Source organism: Eucyclogobius newberryi, unplaced genomic scaffold, assembly GCF_026437365.1.
Source record: "Eucyclogobius newberryi isolate DKJ021-1_F unplaced genomic scaffold, fEucNew1.0.hap1 SCAF_1, whole genome shotgun sequence".
Classification (NCBI taxonomy): domain Eukaryota; kingdom Metazoa; phylum Chordata; class Actinopteri; order Gobiiformes; family Gobiidae; genus Eucyclogobius; species Eucyclogobius newberryi.
In genome coordinates this window covers 3,065,406-3,086,534 of record NW_027315723.1, presented here as the reverse complement: position 1 = coordinate 3,086,534, position 21,129 = coordinate 3,065,406, and the positions used below count along the sequence as shown (strand labels likewise).

Here is a 21,129-nt window from a genome sequence, read left to right as displayed (position 1 = left end):
GATGACACATAAGGGCACATAATGGCACATAAGGCCACATAAGGGCACATAAGGCCACATAAGGGCACATGATGACACATAAGGGCACATGATGACACATAAGGGCACATGATGACACATAAGGCCACATGATGACACATAAGGGCACATAAGGGCACATAATGACACATAATGACACATAAGGCCACATAAGGGCACATAAGGCCATATAAGGGCACATAAGGGCACATACTGACACATAAGGGCACATAATGACACATAATGACACATAAGGGCACATAATGACACATAAGGGCACATAATGACACATAAGGGCACATAATGACACATAAGGGCACATACTGACACATAAGGGCACATACTGACACATAAGGGCACATAATGACACATAATGACACATAAGGGCACATAATGACACATAAGGGCACATAATGACACATAAGGGCACATAATGACACATAAGGGCACATAATGACACATAAGGGCACATAATGACACATAAGGGCACATAATGACACATAAGGGCACATAATGACACATAAGGGCACATAATGACACATAAGGGCACATAATGACACATAATGACACATAAGGGCACATAATGACACATAAGGCCACATAAGGGCACATAATGACATATAAGGCCACATAAGGGCACATAATGACACATAATGACACATAAGGGCACATAATGACACATAAGGACATATAATGACACATAAGGCCACATAAGGGCACATAATGACATATAAGGCCACATAAGGGCACATAATGACACATAATGACACATAAGGGCACATAATGACACATAAGGACATATAATGACACATAAGGCCACATAAGGGCACATAATGACATATAAGGCCACATAAGGGCACATAATGACACCAGCATCCTTCACGGCCAGGAAAAACTGGACCTTCGATCTGAAGATACTGGAGCCACCGTCGTTCAAGTCGCTGGTTTCCTGTGCTTGGACCTGAAGATACTGCGTCTGCCTCAGCTTCGACTCCAGAATAATGCAAGAAGCGCTGAAGTTCTGCAATATGGCCATTCTCAGTTCCTAAACCAGGCCGGACTCTGGCAGAACAGTCACCAAATCATCTTCCAGGAGGAACCATCAACACAACCACTGAGGCCGCAGTTATTGTATTACTTGGTTTACGGATTTTTAAATTAAATATATTGCACAGGCGTACGAAATATAAATATAATTTCAATTTCAAAAGATGTTTTCTTCCGGGTTTGCCCAAAACGCACCACGGGAGGAGAGGGGGGGGGGGGAGAGGCAGCGCACAGGAGCGTGTAACTGTAGATTTAGCGTGTTTTAGACAGACAGAACTGACGCTTAAGTGTGCACCCTCCCCCACCCACCCAGTCAAGGCAAAACGCGCTGAAGAAAATGTAGTAAACAGGTTTAAAATGTGTATTTGCGATATAAAGACGCACAGCAGACAGAGAGACGGGCGCGCGCTCTCCCCGGGACTGCGCGCAGGGACAGAGCAGCTCAGAGCGGCTGCGTCTCTCACTACCGCAGGAGTTTGGCGAGAAATTGCTTCACGCGCTCTTATCTTTTGACTTAATACCGCTTTTTACATTCAATATAATGCTATTTTGCTTTGTCGGCGGTACTTTATAAAAAAAAAAAGTATGATCATTTATTTCATTTATATTGTATAAATCAATAATCTAAGTGCGGCGGATCCGTAAACCAAGTAATAAAATAACTAAGGCCTGATTGGCTTAACTACAAATAGCTTAAGTTTGTCGTATGCCTGACATAGTTTGAACCCCGACTGTGGTATATTCATCTTCGTAGCCCGTTTCTTGACCGCAGATCGAGACCTTCACCGTTCAATAATCGTAGTAATACATACTTTACCTGGCAGCACCATCGATGGTACATGGCCTTCGATGGCCATGTACCATGGCCTTCGATGGCCATGTACCATCGATGGCCATGTACCATCGATGGCCATGTACCTTCGATGGCCATGTACCTTCGATGGCCATGTACCATCGATGGCCATGTACCATCGATGGCCATGTATCATCGATGGCCATGTATCATCGATGGCCATGTACCATCGATGGCCATGTACCATCGATGGCCATGTACCATCGATGGCCATGTATCATCGATGGCCATGTACCATCGATGGCCATGTACCATCGATGGCCATGTATCATCGATGGCCATGTACCATCGATGGCCATGTACCATCGATGGCCATGTACCTTCGATGGCCATGTACCTTCGATGGCCATGTACCATCGATGGCCATGTACCATCGATGGCCATGTACCATCGATGGCCATGTATCATCGATGGCCATGTATCATCGATGGCCATGTATCATCGATGGCCATGTACCTTCGATGGCCATGTATCATCGATGGCCATGTACCTTCGATGGCCATGTACCATCGATGGCCATGTACCATCGATGGCCATGTATCATCGATGGCCATGTATCATCGATGGCCATGTACCTTCGATGGCCATGTACCATCGATGGCCATGTACCATCGATGGCCATGTACCATCGATGGCCATGTACCTTCGATGGCCATGTACCTTCGATGGCCATGTACCATCGATGGCCATGTATCATCGATGGCCATGTACCTTCGATGGCCATGTATCATCGATGGCCATGTACCATCGATGGCCATGTACCATCGATGGCCATGTACCATCGATGGCCATGTATCATCGATGGCCATGTATCATCGATGGCCATGTACCATCGATGGCCATGTATCATCGATGGCCATGTACCATCGATGGCCATGTACCATCGATGGCCATGTACCATCGATGGCCATGTACCTTCGATGGCCATGTACCTTCGATGGCCATGTACCATCGATGGCCATGTACCATCGATGGCCATGTACCATCGATGGCCATGTATCATCGATGGCCATGTATCATCGATGGCCATGTATCATCGATGGCCATGTATCATCGATGGCCATGTATCATCGATGGCCATGTATCATCGATGGCCATGTACCATCGATGGCCATGTATCATCGATGGCCATGTACCATCGATGGTCATGTACCATCGATGGCCATGTATCATCGATGGCCATGTACCATCGATGGCCATGTACCATCGATGGCCATGTACCATCGATGGCCATGTACCTTCGATGGCCATGTACCATCGATGGCCATGTACCATCGATGGCCATGTACCATCGATGGCCATGTATCATCGATGGCCATGTATCATCGATGGCCATGTATCATCGATGGCCATGTATCATCGATGGCCATGTATCATCGATGGCCATGTACCATCGATGGTCATGTACCATCGATGGCCATGTATCATCGATGGCCATGTACCATCGATGGTCATGTACCATCGATGGCCATGTATCATCGATGGCCATGTACCATCGATGGCCATGTATCATCGATGGCCATGTACCATCGATGGCCATGTATCATCGATGGCCATGTACCTTGGATGGCCATGTACCATCGATGGCCATGTACCATCGATGGCCATGTACCATCGATGGTCATGGTCCTGATCTGATGTCTCAAGCCGTTGCTCAATAAACGCTGCCACTTCAGCCACATCCGTTTGATTTTTACTCCGCCACAGACTCTTCCTGCTCAAGTAAATGCAGTATTTTGTTAGTTGTAAATCCTTCTCTTAAGTATTTCTCATCAAACTCACATGTCATTGTGTAAACAGCCTAACAACGCAATCTGCTGCTCATGCCCTAAAACTCATAATTATGACTTTAAAACGCTTTTATTTTTTAATCACTGGTGAAATGGGCTTCCATAACTTCCTGATTGTTAATGATGACATCACAAAAATATATGAAAAAAGTTTTATTTTGTTGAATTAACGTGTGTTTTCTCCCTTGAGTGTTTGAAAACGCCGTTCTACTTCCTGTGACGCTCGATATACTTTTTTTTTAACTTTTCTTCACAAACTGCTGCTTGATTGGTGTAAAAATGAGAAAATGGTAAAAAACCTGCTGTACGAACTTTAAACTTTACTGGAATAAATCGAAATGCAAAAAGCCACGCCTTCATTTTGGTACGAAAAGTCTACAAAATGGTTCACATGGTTCATGAGCAGCGCAAGGTCACGAGTCGGCGTTGTACGGGAAGTAGAAGAGGTCGTTTTTGACGGCCATGACGAGGCCCGGGGGCCCGTTCTGTCCCCCGAGGCTGGAGGAGAAGACCACGCTCGGGATGAGGTCGTTGGCCGCGGGCTGAGGAGACGGGATGGTCCGGAGCAGGCGGCCATCTTGGAGACTCCAGAGCCGCGTGTAGCAATCCTGACCCACTGTGGGCGGAGGTTATTAAAGGGTTATTGGGTTATTAAAGGCTCATTAAAGGGTTAAAGGTTTATTAAAGGGCCATTAAAGGCTCATTAAAGGGTTAAAGGTTTATTTAAGGGCCATTAAAGGCTGATTAAAGGGTTAAAGGCTCATTAAAGGGTTAAAGGTTTATTGGGTTATTAAAGGCTCATTAAAGGATAAGAGGTTTATTATAGGGTTATTAAAGGATGATTAAAGGGTCATTAAATGCTGATTAAAGGGTTAAAGGGTAATTAAAGGCGGATTAAAGGGTCATTAAAGGCTCATTAAAATCTGATTAAAGGGTTGAAGTCACCTGCCAGCACGAGTCCCTCTGCTTCACTGACGTGCACGGGGAGCAGAGCGTGTTCGTTGTTGTGTCCTTGATACTGCTGCACGGGCCTCGCCACGCGCACGTCCCACAGCTTTATCTGCATGTGACCCACACACTTCAATCAACATGACATTTGACCCACACACTTCAATCAACATGACATTTGACCCACACACTTCAATCAACATGACATGTGACCCACACACTTCAATCAACATGACATTTGACCCACACACTTCAACCAACATGACATTTGACCCACACACTTCAACCAACATGACATTTGAACCATCCCGGTCACATCCCGTCCCTCAAACCCCGGTCCCATCCCACAGCCCCGGTCCTGTCCCGCAGCCCCTGTCCCTTCCCGCAGCCCCGGTCCCTTCCCGCAGCCCCGGTCCCTTCCCGCAGCCCCGGTCCCTTCCCGCAGCCAAGGTCCCGTCCCGCAGCCCAGGTCCCGTCCCACAGCCCCGGTCCCGTCCCACAGCCCCGGTCCCGTCCCGCAACCCCGGTCCTGTCCCGCAACCCCGGTCCTGTCCCGCAGCCCCGGTCCCTTCCCGCAGCCCCGGTCCCTTCCCGCAGCCACGGTCCCGTCCCGCAGCCCAGGTCCCGTCCCGCAGCCCAGGTCCCGTCCCGCAGCCCCGGTCCCACAGCCCCAGTTCAGCCCTGGTTCCGTCCCGCAGCCCCGGTCCCGTCCCGCAGCCCCGGTCCCTTCCCGCAGCCCCGGTGCCTTCCCGCAGCCACGGTCCCGTCCCGCAGCCACGGTCCCGTCCCGCAGCCCAGGTCCCGTCCCGCAGCCCCGGTCCCACAGCCCCAGTTCAGCCCCGGTCCCGTCCCCCGGTTCAGACCAGGTCCGGTCCCCCAGCCCCCGGTCCTGTCCCCCAGCCCCCGGTCCTGTCCCCCAGCCCCCGGTCCTGTCCCCCAGCCCCCGGTCCTGTCCCACAGCCCCCGGTCCTGTCCCACAGCCCCCGGTCCTGTCCCACAGCCCCCGGTCCTGTCCCACAGCCCCCGGTCCTGTCCTCCAGCCCCACCTGTCCAAGCATGTCCGCCGCCAGCAGGTAGTTGTGGTCGCTCAGGACTCTCAGGGACGTGATGGCCGACTCCTGCTGGAGGCGGAGCGTCTTCCAGCTCTGCCCTTTACGCCCGCGCTGCCTCAGGTCCAGGCCGAAGATCTCGCCCGACCTGCACCCGCTGAAGAGGACCGGCTCCTGGAGGACAGAGGGCGGGGTCAGCCAGTCGCAAAAAGACCTTTAGTCATTCCAAGTTTGTTTGACTGCGAGACGTGGACGAAGCTAGCGAGAACGGGAACGGTTTTGCCTCATTTGTTTGATTTCTTTGCAAAGCCTCGACACGTTTTAACCTCGTGGAATGCGTTCGGCTTCGGATCACGTTGGACGCATCGTGTTTCGTTATCACCAGTGGAGAAGCAACAGTTTCTCACAAGCTCGAGTCGCCGTTTTTTTGCCGTCTTGTTTTGGCGTCGGCGTTCTCTCCGAGCCGATCATCCGGCCGCGGTGTGGAGCCCGAGGCAAACGGGCCACTTTGGGCGCTAGAACCTCAGGGGCAATTTTGGATCCAAGACACGGACCAGGGCGCTTCACTTTAGATGGTGGCGACACTTAAAGGTACAGTACGTCACTTTTTAGCCACAAAAGAAACAAAAATAAAGCATGTTTTTGTCATTTTGTATGGTTTTATTTCACTAAAAATGCGTATTAAAAAACTATCCTGACTGAGAGTGGCTTGCATCTCCGCAAAACTGACTCGTACATGGCCTTGAAGCGGGTCACTTCCTGCTCGTTTCCATGGAAATGTTGTTTCTTTAACGATAATACTAATACACATAACTGGTGTGGCGTTAACTCTGACATACTGTGCCTTTAAAGGCCAAAGTGAACCGGTGGAAACGTGGCGGTCCAGCACGTTGCAGGGATCGCAGCGCCCCCCAGTGGACACACATTATACCCGGGGACATTTCTTTGCTCACCGCTGGAGAAAACTGCTGTGCCAGAACGTCGCTGGAGACGCTGTACGTCTGCGTGCGACCGCTTTCTGCGTCCTTCACGATGATTCTCCGCGACAAACCTGCACAAAGACGAGGATTTAAACATCGTTCCGTCCAAAACGCACGCGCGGGTCGTGTTTCGCCTCACTCACACTGGCGCTTCACTCACACTGGCGCTTCACTCACACTGGCGCTTCACTCACACTGGCCGGGTCGCGTTCGCCTCACTCACACTGGCCGGGTCGTGTTCGCTTCACTCACACTGGCCGGGTCGTGTTCGCCTCACTCACACTGGCCGGGTCGTGGGTCGTGTTCGCTTCACTCACACTGGCCGGGTCGTGGGTCGTATTCGCTTCACTCACACTGGCCGGGTCGTGTTCGCCTCACTCACACTGGCCGGGTCGTGGGTCGTGTTCGCTTCACTCACACTGGCCGGGTCGTGGGTCGTGTTCGCTTCACTCACACTTGCCGGGTCGTGTTCGCTTCACTCACACTGGCCGGGTCGTGGGTCGTGTTCGCTTCACTCACACTGGCCGGGTCGTGGGTCGTGTTCGCTTCACTCACACTGGCCGGGTCGTGGGTCGTGTTCGCTTCACTCACACTGGCCGGGTCGTGGGTCGTGTTCGCTTCACTCACACTGGCCGGGTCGTGTTCGCTTCACTCACACTGGCCGGGTCGTGGGTCGTGTTCGCTTCACTCACACTGGCCGGGTCGTGGGTCGTGTTCGCTTCACTCACACTGGCCGGGTCGTGGGTCGTGTTCGCTTCACTCACACTGGCCGGGTCGTGTTCGCTTCACTCACACTTGCCGGGTCGTGTTCGCTTCACTCACACTGGCCGGGTCGTGTTCGCTTCACTCGCACTGGCCGGGTCGTGTTCGCTTCACTCGCACTGGCCGGGTCGTGGGTCGTGTTCGCTTCACTCACACTGGCCGGGTCGTGGGTCGTATTCGCTTCACTCACACTTGCCGGGTCGTGTTCGCTTCACTCACACTGGCCGGGTCGTGGGTCGTGTTCGCTTCACTCACACTTGCCGGGTCGTGGGTCGCGTTCGCTTCACTCACACTGGCCGGGTCGTGTTCGCTTCACTCACACTGGCCGGGTCGTGGGTCGTGTTCGCTTCACTCACACTGGCCGGGTCGTGTTCGCTTCACTCACACTTGCCGGGTCGTGGGTCGCGTTCGCTTCACTCACACTGGCCGGGTCGTGGGTCGCGTTCGCTTCACTCACACTGGCCGGGTCGTGGGTCGCGTTCGCTTCACTCACACTGGCCGGGTCGTGGGTCGCGTTCGCTTCACTCACACTGGCCGGGTCGTGGGTCGCGTTCGCTTCACTCACACTGGCCGGGTCGTGGGTCGTATTCGCTTCACTCACACTTGCCGGGTCGTGGGTCGCGTTCGCTTCACTCACACTGGCCGGGTCGTGGGTCGTGTTCGCTTCACTCACACTTGCCGGGTCGTGGGTCGCGTTCGCTTCACTCACACTGGCCGGGTCGTGGGTCGCGTTCGCTTCACTCACACTGGCCGGGTCGTGGGTCGCGTTCGCTTCACTCACACTGGCCGGGTCGTGGGTCGTATTCGCTTCACTCACACTTGCCGGGTCGTGGGTCGCGTTCGCTTCACTCACACTGGCCGGGTCGTGGGTCGCGTTCGCTTCACTCACACTTGCCGGGTCGTGGGTCGCGTTCGCTTCACTCACACTGGCCGGGTCGTGGGTCGCGTTCGCTTCACTCACACTGGCCGGGTCGTGGGTCGTGTTCGCTTCACTCACACTGGCCGGGTCGTGGGTCGTGTTCGCTTCACTCACACTGGCCGGGTCGTGGGTCGTGTTCGCTTCACTCACACTGGCCGGGTCGTGGGTCGTGTTCGCTTCACTCACACTGGCCGGGTCGTGGGTCGTGTTCGCTTCACTCACACTGGCCGGGTCGTGTTCGCTTCACTCACACTTGCCGGGTCGTGTTCGCTTCACTCACACTGGCCGGGTCGTGTTCGCTTCACTCGCACTGGCCGGGTCGTGGGTCGTGTTCGCTTCACTCACACTGGCCGGGTCGTGGGTCGTATTCGCTTCACTCACACTTGCCGGGTCGTGTTCGCTTCACTCACACTGGCCGGGTCGTGGGTCGTGTTCGCTTCACTCACACTTGCCGGGTCGTGTTCGCTTCACTCACACTGGCCGGGTCGTGGGTCGTGTTCGCTTCACTCACACTGGCCGGGTCGTGGGTCGCGTTCGCTTCACTCACACTGGCCGGGTCGTGGGTCGTGTTCGCTTCACTCACACTGGCCGCGTCGTGGGTCGTGTTCGCTTCACTCACACTGGCCGGGTCGCGTTCGCTTCACTCACACTGGCCGGGTCGTGTTCGCTTCACTCACACTGGCCGGGTCGTGGGTCGTGTTCGCTTCACTCACACTTGCCGGGTCGTGGGTCGCGTTCGCTTCACTCACACTGGCCGGGTCGTGGGTCGCGTTCGCTTCACTCACACTGGCCGGGTCGTGGGTCGCGTTCGCTTCACTCACACTGGCCGGGTCGTGGGTCGCGTTCGCTTCACTCACACTGGCCGGGTCGTGGGTCGCGTTCGCTTCACTCACACTGGCCGGGTCGTGGGTCGTATTCGCTTCACTCACACTTGCCGGGTCGTGGGTCGCGTTCGCTTCACTCACACTGGCCGGGTCGTGGGTCGTATTCGCTTCACTCACACTTGCCGGGTCGTGGGTCGTGTTCGCTTCACTCACACTGGCCGGGTCGTGGGTCGTGTTCGCTTCACTCACACTGGCCGGGTCGTGGGTCGTGTTCGCTTCACTCACACTGGCCGGGTCGTGTTCGCTTCACTCACACTTGCCGGGTCGTGTTCGCTTCACTCACACTGGCCGGGTCGTGGGTCGTGTTCGCTTCACTCGCACTGGCCGGGTCGTGGGTCGTGTTCGCTTCACTCACACTGGCCGGGTCGTGGGTCGTATTCGCTTCACTCACACTTGCCGGGTCGTGTTCGCTTCACTCACACTGGCCGGGTCGTGGGTCGTGTTCGCTTCACTCACACTTGCCGGGTCGTGTTCGCTTCACTCACACTGGCCGGGTCGTGGGTCGTGTTCGCTTCACTCACACTGGCCGGGTCGTGGGTCGCGTTCGCTTCACTCACACTGGCCGGGTCGTGGGTCGTGTTCGCTTCACTCACACTGGCCGGGTCGTGGGTCGTGTTCGCTTCACTCACACTGGCCGGGTCGCGTTCGCTTCACTCACACTGGCCGGGTCGTGTTCGCTTCACTCACACTGGCCGGGTCGTGGGTCGTGTTCGCTTCACTCACACTTGCCGGGTCGTGGGTCGCGTTCGCTTCACTCACACTGGCCGGGTCGTGGGTCGCGTTCGCTTCACTCACACTGGCCGGGTCGTGGGTCGCGTTCGCTTCACTCACACTGGCCGGGTCGTGGGTCGCGTTCGCTTCACTCACACTGGCCGGGTCGTGGGTCGCGTTCGCTTCACTCACACTGGCCGGGTCGTGGGTCGTATTCGCTTCACTCACACTTGCCGGGTCGTGGGTCGCGTTCGCTTCACTCACACTGGCCGGGTCGTGGGTCGTATTCGCTTCACTCACACTTGCCGGGTCGTGGGTCGCGTTCGCTTCACTCACACTGGCCGGGTCGTGGGTCGCGTTCGCTTCACTCACACTGGCCGGGTCGTGGGTCGCGTTCGCTTCACTCACACTGGCCGGGTTGTGGGTCGTGTTCGCTTCACTCACACTTGCCGGGTCGTGGGTCGCGTTCGCTTCACTCACACTGGCCGGGTCGTGGGTCGTATTCGCTTCACTCACACTTGCCGGGTCGTGGGTCGCGTTCGCTTCACTCACACTGGCCGGGTCGTGGGTCGCGTTCGCTTCACTCACACTGGCCGGGTCGTGGGTCGTGTTCGCTTCACTCACACTGGCCGGGTCGTGGGTCGTGTTCGCTTCACTCACACTGGCCGGGTCGTGTTCGCTTCACTCACACTGGCCGGGTCGTGGGTCGTGTTCGCTTCACTCACACTGGCCGGGTCGTGGGTCGTGTTCGCTTCACTCACACTGGCCGGGTCGTGGGTCGTGTTCGCTTCACTCACACTGGCCGGGTCGTGTTCGCTTCACTCACACTTGCCGGGTCGTGTTCGCTTCACTCACACTGGCCGGGTCGTGTTCGCTTCACTCGCACTGGCCGGGTCGTGGGTCGTGTTCGCTTCACTCACACTGGCCGGGTCGTGGGTCGTATTCGCTTCACTCACACTTGCCGGGTCGTGTTCGCTTCACTCACACTGGCCGGGTCGTGGGTCGTGTTCGCTTCACTCACACTTGCCGGGTCGTGTTCGCTTCACTCACACTGGCCGGGTCGTGGGTCGTGTTCGCTTCACTCACACTGGCCGGGTCGTGGGTCGCGTTCGCTTCACTCACACTGGCCGGGTCGTGGGTCGTGTTCGCTTCACTCACACTGGCCGGGTCGTGGGTCGTGTTCGCTTCACTCACACTGGCCGGGTCGCGTTCGCTTCACTCACACTGGCCGGGTCGTGTTCGCTTCACTCACACTGGCCGGGTCGTGGGTCGTGTTCGCTTCACTCACACTGGCCGGGTCGTGTTCGCTTCACTCACACTTGCCGGGTCGTGGGTCGCGTTCGCTTCACTCACACTGGCCGGGCCGTGGGTCGCGTTCGCTTCACTCACACTGGCCGGGTCGTGGGTCGCGTTCGCTTCACTCACACTGGCCGGGTCGTGGGTCGCGTTCGCTTCACTCACACTGGCCGGGTCGTGGGTCGCGTTCGCTTCACTCACACTGGCCGGGTCGTGGGTCGCGTTCGCTTCACTCACACTGGCCGGGTCGTGGGTCGTATTCGCTTCACTCACACTTGCCGGGTCGTGGGTCGCGTTCGCTTCACTCACACTGGCCGGGTCGTGGGTCGTATTCGCTTCACTCACACTTGCCGGGTCGTGGGTCGCGTTCGCTTCACTCACACTGGCCGGGTCGTGGGTCGCGTTCGCTTCACTCACACTGGCCGGGTCGTGGGTCGCGTTCGCTTCACTCACACTGGCCGGGTCGTGGGTCGTATTCGCTTCACTCACACTTGCCGGGTCGTGGGTCGCGTTCGCTTCACTCACACTGGCCGGGTCGTGGGTCGCATTCGCTTCACTCACACTGGCCGGGTCGTGGGTCGCGTTCGCTTCACTCACACTGGCCGGGTCGTGGGTCGTGTTGCTTCACTCACACTGGCGCTTCACTCACTCGCGCTTCACTTGTTTCATTTTTCTAAGTTTATCATTTCACCTCCTGTTTGTAATTGATGACATCACACAAGGAAATTACCCAGCAGACACTGGGCCAAAACTCATCTAATGTTACAAATGAAAATATATGAGAGTAAGATATATAACCCTAACCCGACTTTATTTTGTTGAATTAATGTTTAAAGAGTCCAAAAAAGTTGTTTCTTTGTGTGAATTCTGCATAAACTTTGACCCAGGTGTGATGTCACTTCCTGTCATTTTCTACAGATTTGTCTCCACAAATACCAGCTCGATTGGTGTAAAAGTATAATGTTTATGTACAACAGGTACACACCAAATAAAGTCACAATTAGAACATCATAAAAACCTGTCATGGGCCCTTTAAGTATGGAAACCCCCAAGGCTCGGTTTTAGGACCACCTTTATACTTTCTTCGTTTGAGACACTTTTCCAGTTTAAATCGCAAATTTTATCGCCGTCGTTTTCCCAGCACCTCTGGACATTTCCTCTTCTTCTCTGTTTCTTCTCTGTCGTTCAAATCTCACCTGTGCTGAAGGTTTTGTCGAACGGCGGATGGAGACACCAGGCGCAGGACCAGGCCGAGGCGATTTTGAAGCTGCACAGCGTCTCCGGTTGCTCTGGACGACGACAACGGAATCAAGAGTGGGGAAAACCAAAGCCTTAATAATAAATTTGGCAAATTTTTTTTTTTTTTTACCTGGGTTGGAGTTGCTGTAAAGGGAAGCGGGGAGTAAACTGACGCAGCCGGGAGTGTCGGCGGCTCCGACCAAACACAAGCTGAACACCGCAGTCAAGAGACAACTACAGACCATCAACAACAACAACAACAACAAGCATTATTCTTCACATTTTGCATCATATTTATTCTGAAAAACACAAATATTTGAAATTGTGCCAGAAGTAGTTAAGAATCTTCTACCGTCGCCAGCACAATGTTCAGACTGTTTTACAAAGGTTTTATGGTCTAGTTTAGCCTTTATTTGAATGTATAGGTTCATCAAAGCGCCCCCTACAGGTCAGACGACTCATTGAACTAAAAAGCAGTTAAGATAAATATATTTTGAATTTAGCGAAAATTCTTTAATCCCAGAATAGCACATTTTTAAGGTTTATAATTTCACTTCCTGTTTGTAATTGATGACATCACAGTAGGAAATTAGCCAGCAAACACTGGGCCAAAACTCATCTAATGTCACAATTATTTGAATTGAAAAATAAAAATATATCAGAGTGACTTTATTTTGTTGAATTAATGTTTAGAGAGTCAAAAAAGTTGTTTGTTTGTGTAAATTCTTTGACTGGAACGAGTTTCCCTGGTGTGATGTCACTTCCTGTCATTTTCTACAGATTTTTCACAGTTTTTTACACCAAATAAAGTCACAATTAGAACGCTGTAAAAACCTGTTGTGGGCCCTTTGAAGATTGTTAAAAGTCCAGCGAAAGTACTACACCTCCCATAATGCAACAGGGTTTATTGTAGTTCCCTAAGTCCCGTTGTTTGCCATTACTGTGTTAGGAGCGGCGCCTCGTGTCGCTGTCTTTATATCCTAACCCTTTTATCCTGTGTACATAGGTATCGTGTACGTCCATATGATGTGAGTATCGTTTGTGGCCATGTCAAAGTTCTGTAAGTTAGAGCGCATATGTATGTTAGAGAGCCGATGTTCCTGTTAAAGTGATAGCTTTAACAGGGAACATCCTTTATCCTGTATATTCATTGCAAATAGTACCTCATGTATATATTATGCAGTTTACCTTGTATCTGTATGACACGTTTCTTGGAAAGAGTTAGTTTATTTGTAACTGTATTTGTAAGCTTAGGGCTCCTACTTGTGGTCATTTAGTGTAACTACATGCCTTTTATACATATTTAATGCAACCTGTTTGTGACTGTTTCCTGACATGTCTTTCTTTTCAGATAAGCGTGCACGCACGCACGCACACACACAAAATAACTGAATCATTTATTACTGAATAATAAATGAATAACACATAAATAAACAGAGGTGAAAAGGATACAGGACGTGTGAGTCTGTGTGGTTGACCGACGCCCAGCAAACAGAATTCACCTGCAGAAAACAAGTGTCAATCGTGAGTCTGGATATTTAAATATAAAGTGTGGAATCATATGTGTTAAGACCGTTCATTACTGCAATACCACATCAATATTATGTCACATCGCATAATGTCACATCAGTCACATCGGCGCTGAAATGTGCTTCATTCACTCGACAAAACAAAAGCTTTGACAAAACAAACATTCAATTATTAAATTAGGGATGTCAAGATTATTCTTTTAATCGACGATCGTGATTATTCAGATCACAATATAATAAAACATAATAAATCAGGGGCAAATTGAAGTATTTTTGTTCAATAAACAGTCCAAAAATTGACCTAAAATGTTTATGTCAGGCCATTTTTGTCCATTTTAACTTTATTTTGACTGTTAGAAAGTTAAATTTGATAAAGTTGGTCACAAACTGGAGGAAAAGTAACAGTTTGACCACGAGAATGAAATAATTAAATATTTCAGAGCCATTTGGTCTCGATCCCGCGTTAAATCGTGATGTTTTTTCTCACATTTGATACGGTAATCCCCCTGCAACATCGACGCTAATTGAGGCCTTAAGGACAATAACAACTCCATCTAATGTCCCGCCCGCCTCCCACATTGTCGCACGCGCTGCACATTTCTCACTTTACGGTTGGTGAAGAAGAGGTTGTCGCACATGTCCACAGCGAGGAGGCCCCGCCTTCTGCAGCTGAAGTTCATGATGCCGTATTTGGCTCCTCCGTGAGAGACGTCGCTCACGGTGAAGACTCGCTCGCACGAAGAGTCGCCCTGCAGCCGAGAGGAAACCACACCACATGTTACGGTTATCGTGCCTTTTACTGGTTCAACAGGTTCAACCTTTGTGGATTTTACGTTTGTTTTTTCTCTTTTTGGTCCGACACGTTTACAGCAAGTTAAATACACATAAATAACAGTATCAGGGCCTTTCATGGCAACACAACCACGTTTAACAGTTTGTGACACAAAACATCTCCAACTACGACATAATATCACAGCCCTATCCCGCAATACTGCGTCTCATTAATGATAATACGACTACACTGGGGCACTAACCGATATGAAAACTAAAATCAGAACTAGATACTAGAGATGCACTGATTGCAAAATTCTTGGCCGATACCGATTTCCGTTTTTTAAGGAGCTCTGACCTGCCAAAACCGTTTTTTCCGATACGGATTTTCTATCTAGCAACTGATTTTCCCACAAACTACCCAGTATTATATATATGAAAAAGGTGCATGTATACAGGACACGTTTTATAATATAAAAACAGGAACAAAAAGGAGCGTCATCTCTGATTGGCTGCTGCGCCGCCTCGCCGCAGAAAAGTTGAACAAATCTGAACTTTTCTGCGGCGAACAATTTTAACGCCTTGAAGCTTATACGCCTGTCGAAGCGTCTAGAGCGGAAAACGCCAAAACGCACCGCGCTCCACACCGAAAAAGCAGGAATCGCGCCGCGGAAAACGCAGCAGGTGTTTGACACACGTTTACATAGACCTTGAATGTAAACTGGACACTTTGGCCGCCGCGCTCTGAATGAGTCTTGCTAGTTTTTAGCTGTTTTGCTCTGGGCGCGTTGAGCTGCTACGCCTCGCGCATGCGGGTCAGTGTGATCGGCCGAAAACCGGCAATTACGACAGTGACCGGCCGGTCACCGTTTGGGGCCGATTGGATTTAAAACCGGCTTTTTTAATTGGCGGCCGATTGATCGGTGCATCTCTACTAGCTACTCATTCAATTCACCAAAAAAAACATAATTAAGACAAAATGTGACCTCGTAAACGGCTTTTGTACGATCTAGAGTTTAAATTACAACTTGATGAGACCCGACTGGCCTCCTGCTGGTGCCAGAGTCAGGACTAAACATGGAGCGGCCTCCTGCTGGTGCCAGAGTCAGGACTAAACATGGACCGGCCTCCTGCTGGTGCCAGAGTCAGGACTAAACATGGACTGGCCTCCTGCTGGTGCCAGAGTCAGGACTAAACATGGACCGGCCTCCTGCTGGTGCCAGAGTCAGGACTAAACATGGAGCGGCCTCCTGCTGGTGCCAGAGTCAGGACTAAACATGGACCGGCCTCCTGCTGGTGCCAGAGTCAGGACTAAACATGGACCGGCCTCCTGCTGGTGCCAGAGTCAGGACTAAACATGGACCGGCCTCCTGCTGGTGCCAGAGTCAGGACTAAACATGGACCGGCCTCCTGCTGGTGCCAGAGTCAGGACTAAACATGGACCGGCCTCCTGCTGGTGCCAGAGTCGGGACTAAACATGGACCGGCCTCCTGCTGGTGCCAGAGTCGGGACTAAACATGGACCGGCCTCCTGCTGGTGCCAGAGTCAGGACTAAACATGGACCGGCCTCCTGCTGGTGCCAGAGTCGGGACTAAACATGGACCGGCCTCCTGCTGGTGCCAGAGTCAGGACTAAACATGGACTTCTCATTTCCATCACACAGCTGCTCCCTAAAGGTCGCACCGCCCTCCTCTGGTGACAGGCGGTACTGCACCCTCACACTAACCTGGTCTGAATGAACCAAACGCCAAATTCACTTCCGTTTCGCGACACAACAAATATTCAAAATGCAGACGGGTAAAGTTCATGGTTTATTCTGGTCTTTATGGAGTGTTCGTGCTCACCACCATCAGCCTGAAGTTGTCCGTCGTCTGACTGTTGTGGTCCGTGTTGAGGATTTCGAGCTTCTGTCGCTTCATTCCGCTCACTTTGACCTCGTGCGACAATCTGCACGAACACGACAACCCATCAGACTGTGTTTATTGAGCGCGATGCGTACAGGTCAAACTAAAGCTCCAAACTCTTCGTGTACCTGCAGTAGGATTTGCCGGGGATCGTTCCAAACTGTCTCTTTTGCAGGAGCAGAGCCATGTTGAGTCCGGATTGCGGCGCTTTCTGCACCAAACGAAAGGAACAAAGAAGAGTTATTCAGGGTTTCAATGTCACAACACGTCGAAAACTTAACTTTAAGAATTTAAGAACATTTCCTGTGATATTTTTAGTGAGAACTGCTCCATCTTAGTCGTGAAACCTGTAATTCGGTGTTTTAATGTCAGTGTTTCTATCGGTTTTACTTATTTACGACTTATTTCTTGTTCTTGCCTGTACGTTGCCGTTTTAGTTCTAATTTAATTGGATGTGAAAATGTTACCGTCATCGTTTTTAGAACTGGAATTAACGATCAAATTATTATTCTATACAGTAGGATTAAACTGGTTAATTTTTTTAAATTAACAAATTGATTTAGAACACAAAAAGCCCAGTAATTGGAGATTTTTCGCTAAAGTAGACCAAAGTGAAGAGTTTTCACCAGTAAAAACACACTAAATTTACACATAGACCAGTTAGCGATCATTTGACAAAAAAATGTGACTAAAAAAGCAGAAAATAAATCGATTAGTTGCGCTTAATCAGCCCTTATAATAGTAACGTCCTGTTTTACTGCATTAAAAACCCCGGGGAACACGCTCGGTCGTCCTTTACGGCGCCGTTTCCCTTTGGCCCTCGCGCCGTGGACTCACTTTTCTGGGGCGGTCGTCCTCTGCGAGGCTCCGCTCCCGCCGCTTCTCGCTCTCCTTCTGCCGCAGCTGCTCCGACGTCAGCGGGTTGCAGTTGTTGTGGCCCGGCAACAGGCGGAAGTACCGGTTCTTCTCCGCGTCGAAGTAGAATCCCGGGAGCTCTGTGGAGGCAAAACGCAGCGGTTCGTTTGGCTCGAACGCGGCTCGAGACATGAGCTCGGAATGGTGTGGTACCAGGGGCGGAGCAGGAGGAGGACGAGGAGGACGAGGAGGAAGGAGCAGCCGGACTTTCAGATCTGCTTTGGGGTTGATCAGAAGTTCTGTCGTTCCTGAAATAAAGACACCACACATCACAGTCACACACACTCCTATTTCGATTTTTATTGTACAAGGGTGTGATATTACTTTATTATTTTTCTTTGTTGTTAAAAAACTATGTATAAATAAACCCAAAAGCCTTTATAAAAAGAATACAAAATAAAGGGTGTTCTATTACTTTGTTTTTAATTATTTTTTGCCTGTCTTCAAAAAATAACTATGAAAAAAACATTTATAATAAACCAAAAAGGTCTTTATAAAAATAATAATAAAATAGTCACAGTTAGAAAACCATAATATGAAAATCTAGATGTATTGTGAATGTTTACAACAGGCGTGTCAAAGTCATTTTGGGCCGCGGGCCGAGTCTGGACGCTCAGGCTGGGTCGAGGGCCGAATGTAACGTGACAAATAAAACAATAAAAACGATAAGAAATAAATAGCTTTATACAGTTTAGTAATAGATCTATGTGGAGACTGTCGCACAGATATGCAGCAGGTGAAAGACTGAGTCCGTGTTCAAGCAGCAGCAGCAGCAGCAGCAGCAGCAGCAGCAGGAATATGACTTGGTTTTGACTATTCTATTTTAAAAGCTGTAATTTGTGTAATTCACAAAACATTAGATTTAGGGATTTAATAAAGCGAAAATGTCCAGGTGGAATGCATATTAAAGTCCTATTAATTTCCCTTTTTATTTTATGGTACTTTGCTCTTGTGGGTTTGGAGTACAAACTGACCCTGATGCCTCCCAGAATGATCATTGTTTTGTGCTGCATCCATCACCAAGACAACCACCTGTGTTTGTCAATTTTGTTCATTGACAATGGCAATAAACCTTTTGTGATTCTGATTCTGATGAGTTTCTGCATTTTATGTAAAGTGTATTAAGCAGCTTGAGAGTTCCGTTTTATAAAATAGGATGAAATGGAATAGATAGAGAAAAAGTCCAACATGTCTGGGGGGGCCGGAGGAGTTTGACACCCCTGGTTTAGAAGATAACACGCAACATTGGAAGATGTATAGATAGTAAAATGCTACAAAAATGTGATATTTCTGCACTTGACTCTTTTTCACAGACATTTCACATTTGTCAGATAATAAACCTCGACTCATACGTTTGAAGACACATTTGTGTTGGATTCAAACTGTCAGTATCGCTCTCTCCTTTAATACCCACAGTTTATTACGCTCGGTCCCTTGTTAAGAATTACAAATAGATGTTTGGACTTTAGCCCATGAGCAGGGCACCTTTAAACCCCGTCATTTAAACAGATTAATAGACAGATTGAACTTAAACGACTTAAATTTGCTTCTAAAATTGTCACGAATATTATTATTATTGGACAGGCAGTGTATCATTTATAAAGTTTATGGTTTGACCTGGTTGGAAAACTATTTTACCCAAAACATTTATAAATATTTCGTACATTTACCTTCATATAAAATGATCACACAAGAAGTATTAACCTAAAGTCAGGCTGAATTTTTAATTTTGAACTCATAAGCTAACGCTATGTTTATACTCATAAGCTAACGTTATGTTTATACTCATAAGCTAACGTTATGTTTATACTCATAAGCTAACGTTATGTTTATACTCATAAGCTAACGTTAGGTTTATATTCATAAGCTAACGTTAGGTTTATATTCATAAGCTAACGTTAGTTTTGTATTCATAAGCTAACGTTAGTTTTGTATTCATAAGCTAAAGTTAGGTTTGTATTCATAAGCTAACGTTAGGTTTGTATTCATAAGCTAACTTTAGGTTTATATTCATAAGCTAACGTTAGGTTTGCACTCATAAGATAACGTTAGGTTTGCACTCATAAGCTAACGTTAGGTTTACACTCATAAGATAACGTTAGGTTTGCACTCATAAGATAACGTTAGGTTTATACTCATAAGCTAACGTTAGGTTTACACTCATAAGCTAACGTTGGGTTTACGCTCATAAGATAACGTTAGGTTTATACTCATAAGATAACGTTAGGTTTATACTCATAAGATAACGTTAGGTTTATACTCATAAGATAACGTTAGGTTTATACTCATAAGCTAACGTTAGGTTTATACTCATAAGATAACGTTAGGTTTATACCCATAAGATAACGTTAGGTTTATACTCATAAGATAACGTTAGGTTTATACCCATAAGATAACGTTAGGTTTATACTCATAAGCTAACGTTAGGTTTATACTCATAAGATAACGTTAGGTTTATACTCATAAGATAACGTTGGGTTTACACTCATAAGATAACGTTAGGTTTATACTCATAAGATAACGTTAGGTTTATACTCATAAGATAACGTTAGGTTTATACTCATAAGATAACGTTAGGTTTATACTCATAAGCTAACGTTGGGTTTACGCTCATAAGATAACGTTAGGTTTATACTCATAAGATAACGTTAGGTTTATACTCATAAGATAACGTTAGGTTTATACTCATAAGATAACGTTAGGTTTATACTCATAAGATAACGTTAGGTTTATACTCATAAGCTAACGTTACCCCTGATCGTCTCTCGAGCCCTGGTTTCGAGCACGTCCGTGTCTCCTCCGCGGCCTCTCTCCGTCTCTCCAGTTCCATCTCTTCATTTCTGCTACGATTTAAATAGATTCGTTAAATTCCATTGACTTTATTGATGTTTTTAGCGTGTCTACAGTTAGCCCTGTTAGCATCCTGCGGTCTTCCCGGGCTTTTACAGACTACAACAAACACAACTGTGGATGTTACGTCAAACTACCGTCGGAATGTTTTATATTCTACCTAAAAGCGACTTCTTACATTAAATATTTTGTACTTTTACAACCAAAAACGGGTCATTTCTGCGCATCGCTCGCTAGCTGCGGAAGCTCTACGCCATTTTGTCCCTCCCACTGACGCAGCGTGCGTGACGTGGCGGCGTCTCACTGGACGTTTTGTAAACACGTTTAGCTCTCGATTAAACAATTTTTAAATAAACATTACTCTTTTTCGTACGGATACACATGTTTTAATACATTTTTAGCAAAGCAGATTCAACCGTACAATAAATAATAATAAACAATTGTGAAAAGAAGGAAAACAAAACGAGAAATAGCGGAATAAACGTTATAACAATGGATTCTACCGAACAGTATCTTAAAATGATTAAAAAAACAACACGGGAAAGAAGAGACGCAAATAAGTAATGGTAAAAATATGAATGATTAAAAAAAATATAAGCATGAAAACAATAAATAAAATAATAATAATAATAATACAAATTCACGGGTAAATATATGCAGTTAG

At 49.1% G+C, this 21,129-nt stretch overlaps 1 protein-coding gene across 1 annotated transcript; it reads right to left on the bottom strand.

The window, feature by feature from the left end:
* Positions 1-3,906: 3,906 nt before the first annotated feature.
* Positions 3,907-20,737, bottom strand: wdr21 (WD repeat domain 21). Its single transcript, XM_072441169.1, has 13 exons — positions 20,368-20,737; positions 17,769-17,863; positions 17,538-17,695; positions 16,829-16,911; positions 16,641-16,743; positions 14,631-14,774; positions 13,949-13,998; positions 12,627-12,706; positions 12,454-12,546; positions 6,659-6,756; positions 5,703-5,879; positions 4,654-4,768; positions 3,907-4,324 (listed from the first exon to the last, which is right to left on the bottom strand). Exons 1-13 carry the CDS (start codon positions 20,451-20,453, stop codon positions 4,122-4,124), a joined length of 1,485 nt encoding a protein of 494 aa, XP_072297270.1. The 5' UTR covers positions 20,454-20,737; the 3' UTR covers positions 3,907-4,121.
* Between the last annotated feature and the right edge of the window lie 392 nt (positions 20,738-21,129).

Coding starts and splice junctions, on each gene's coding strand:
- wdr21 (XM_072441169.1), bottom strand. CDS start 20,453: ATGAAGAGATGGAACTGGAGAGACGGAGAGAGGCCGCGGAGGAGACAC. Junction 12,547..12,626: donor TTACAGCAACTCCAACCCAG/GTAAAAAAAAAA, acceptor GTCGTCGTCCAG/AGCAACCGGAGACGCTGTGC. Junction 4,769..5,702: donor CGGCGGACATGCTTGGACAG/GTGGGGCTGGAG, acceptor GGTCACATGCAG/ATAAAGCTGTGGGACGTGCG.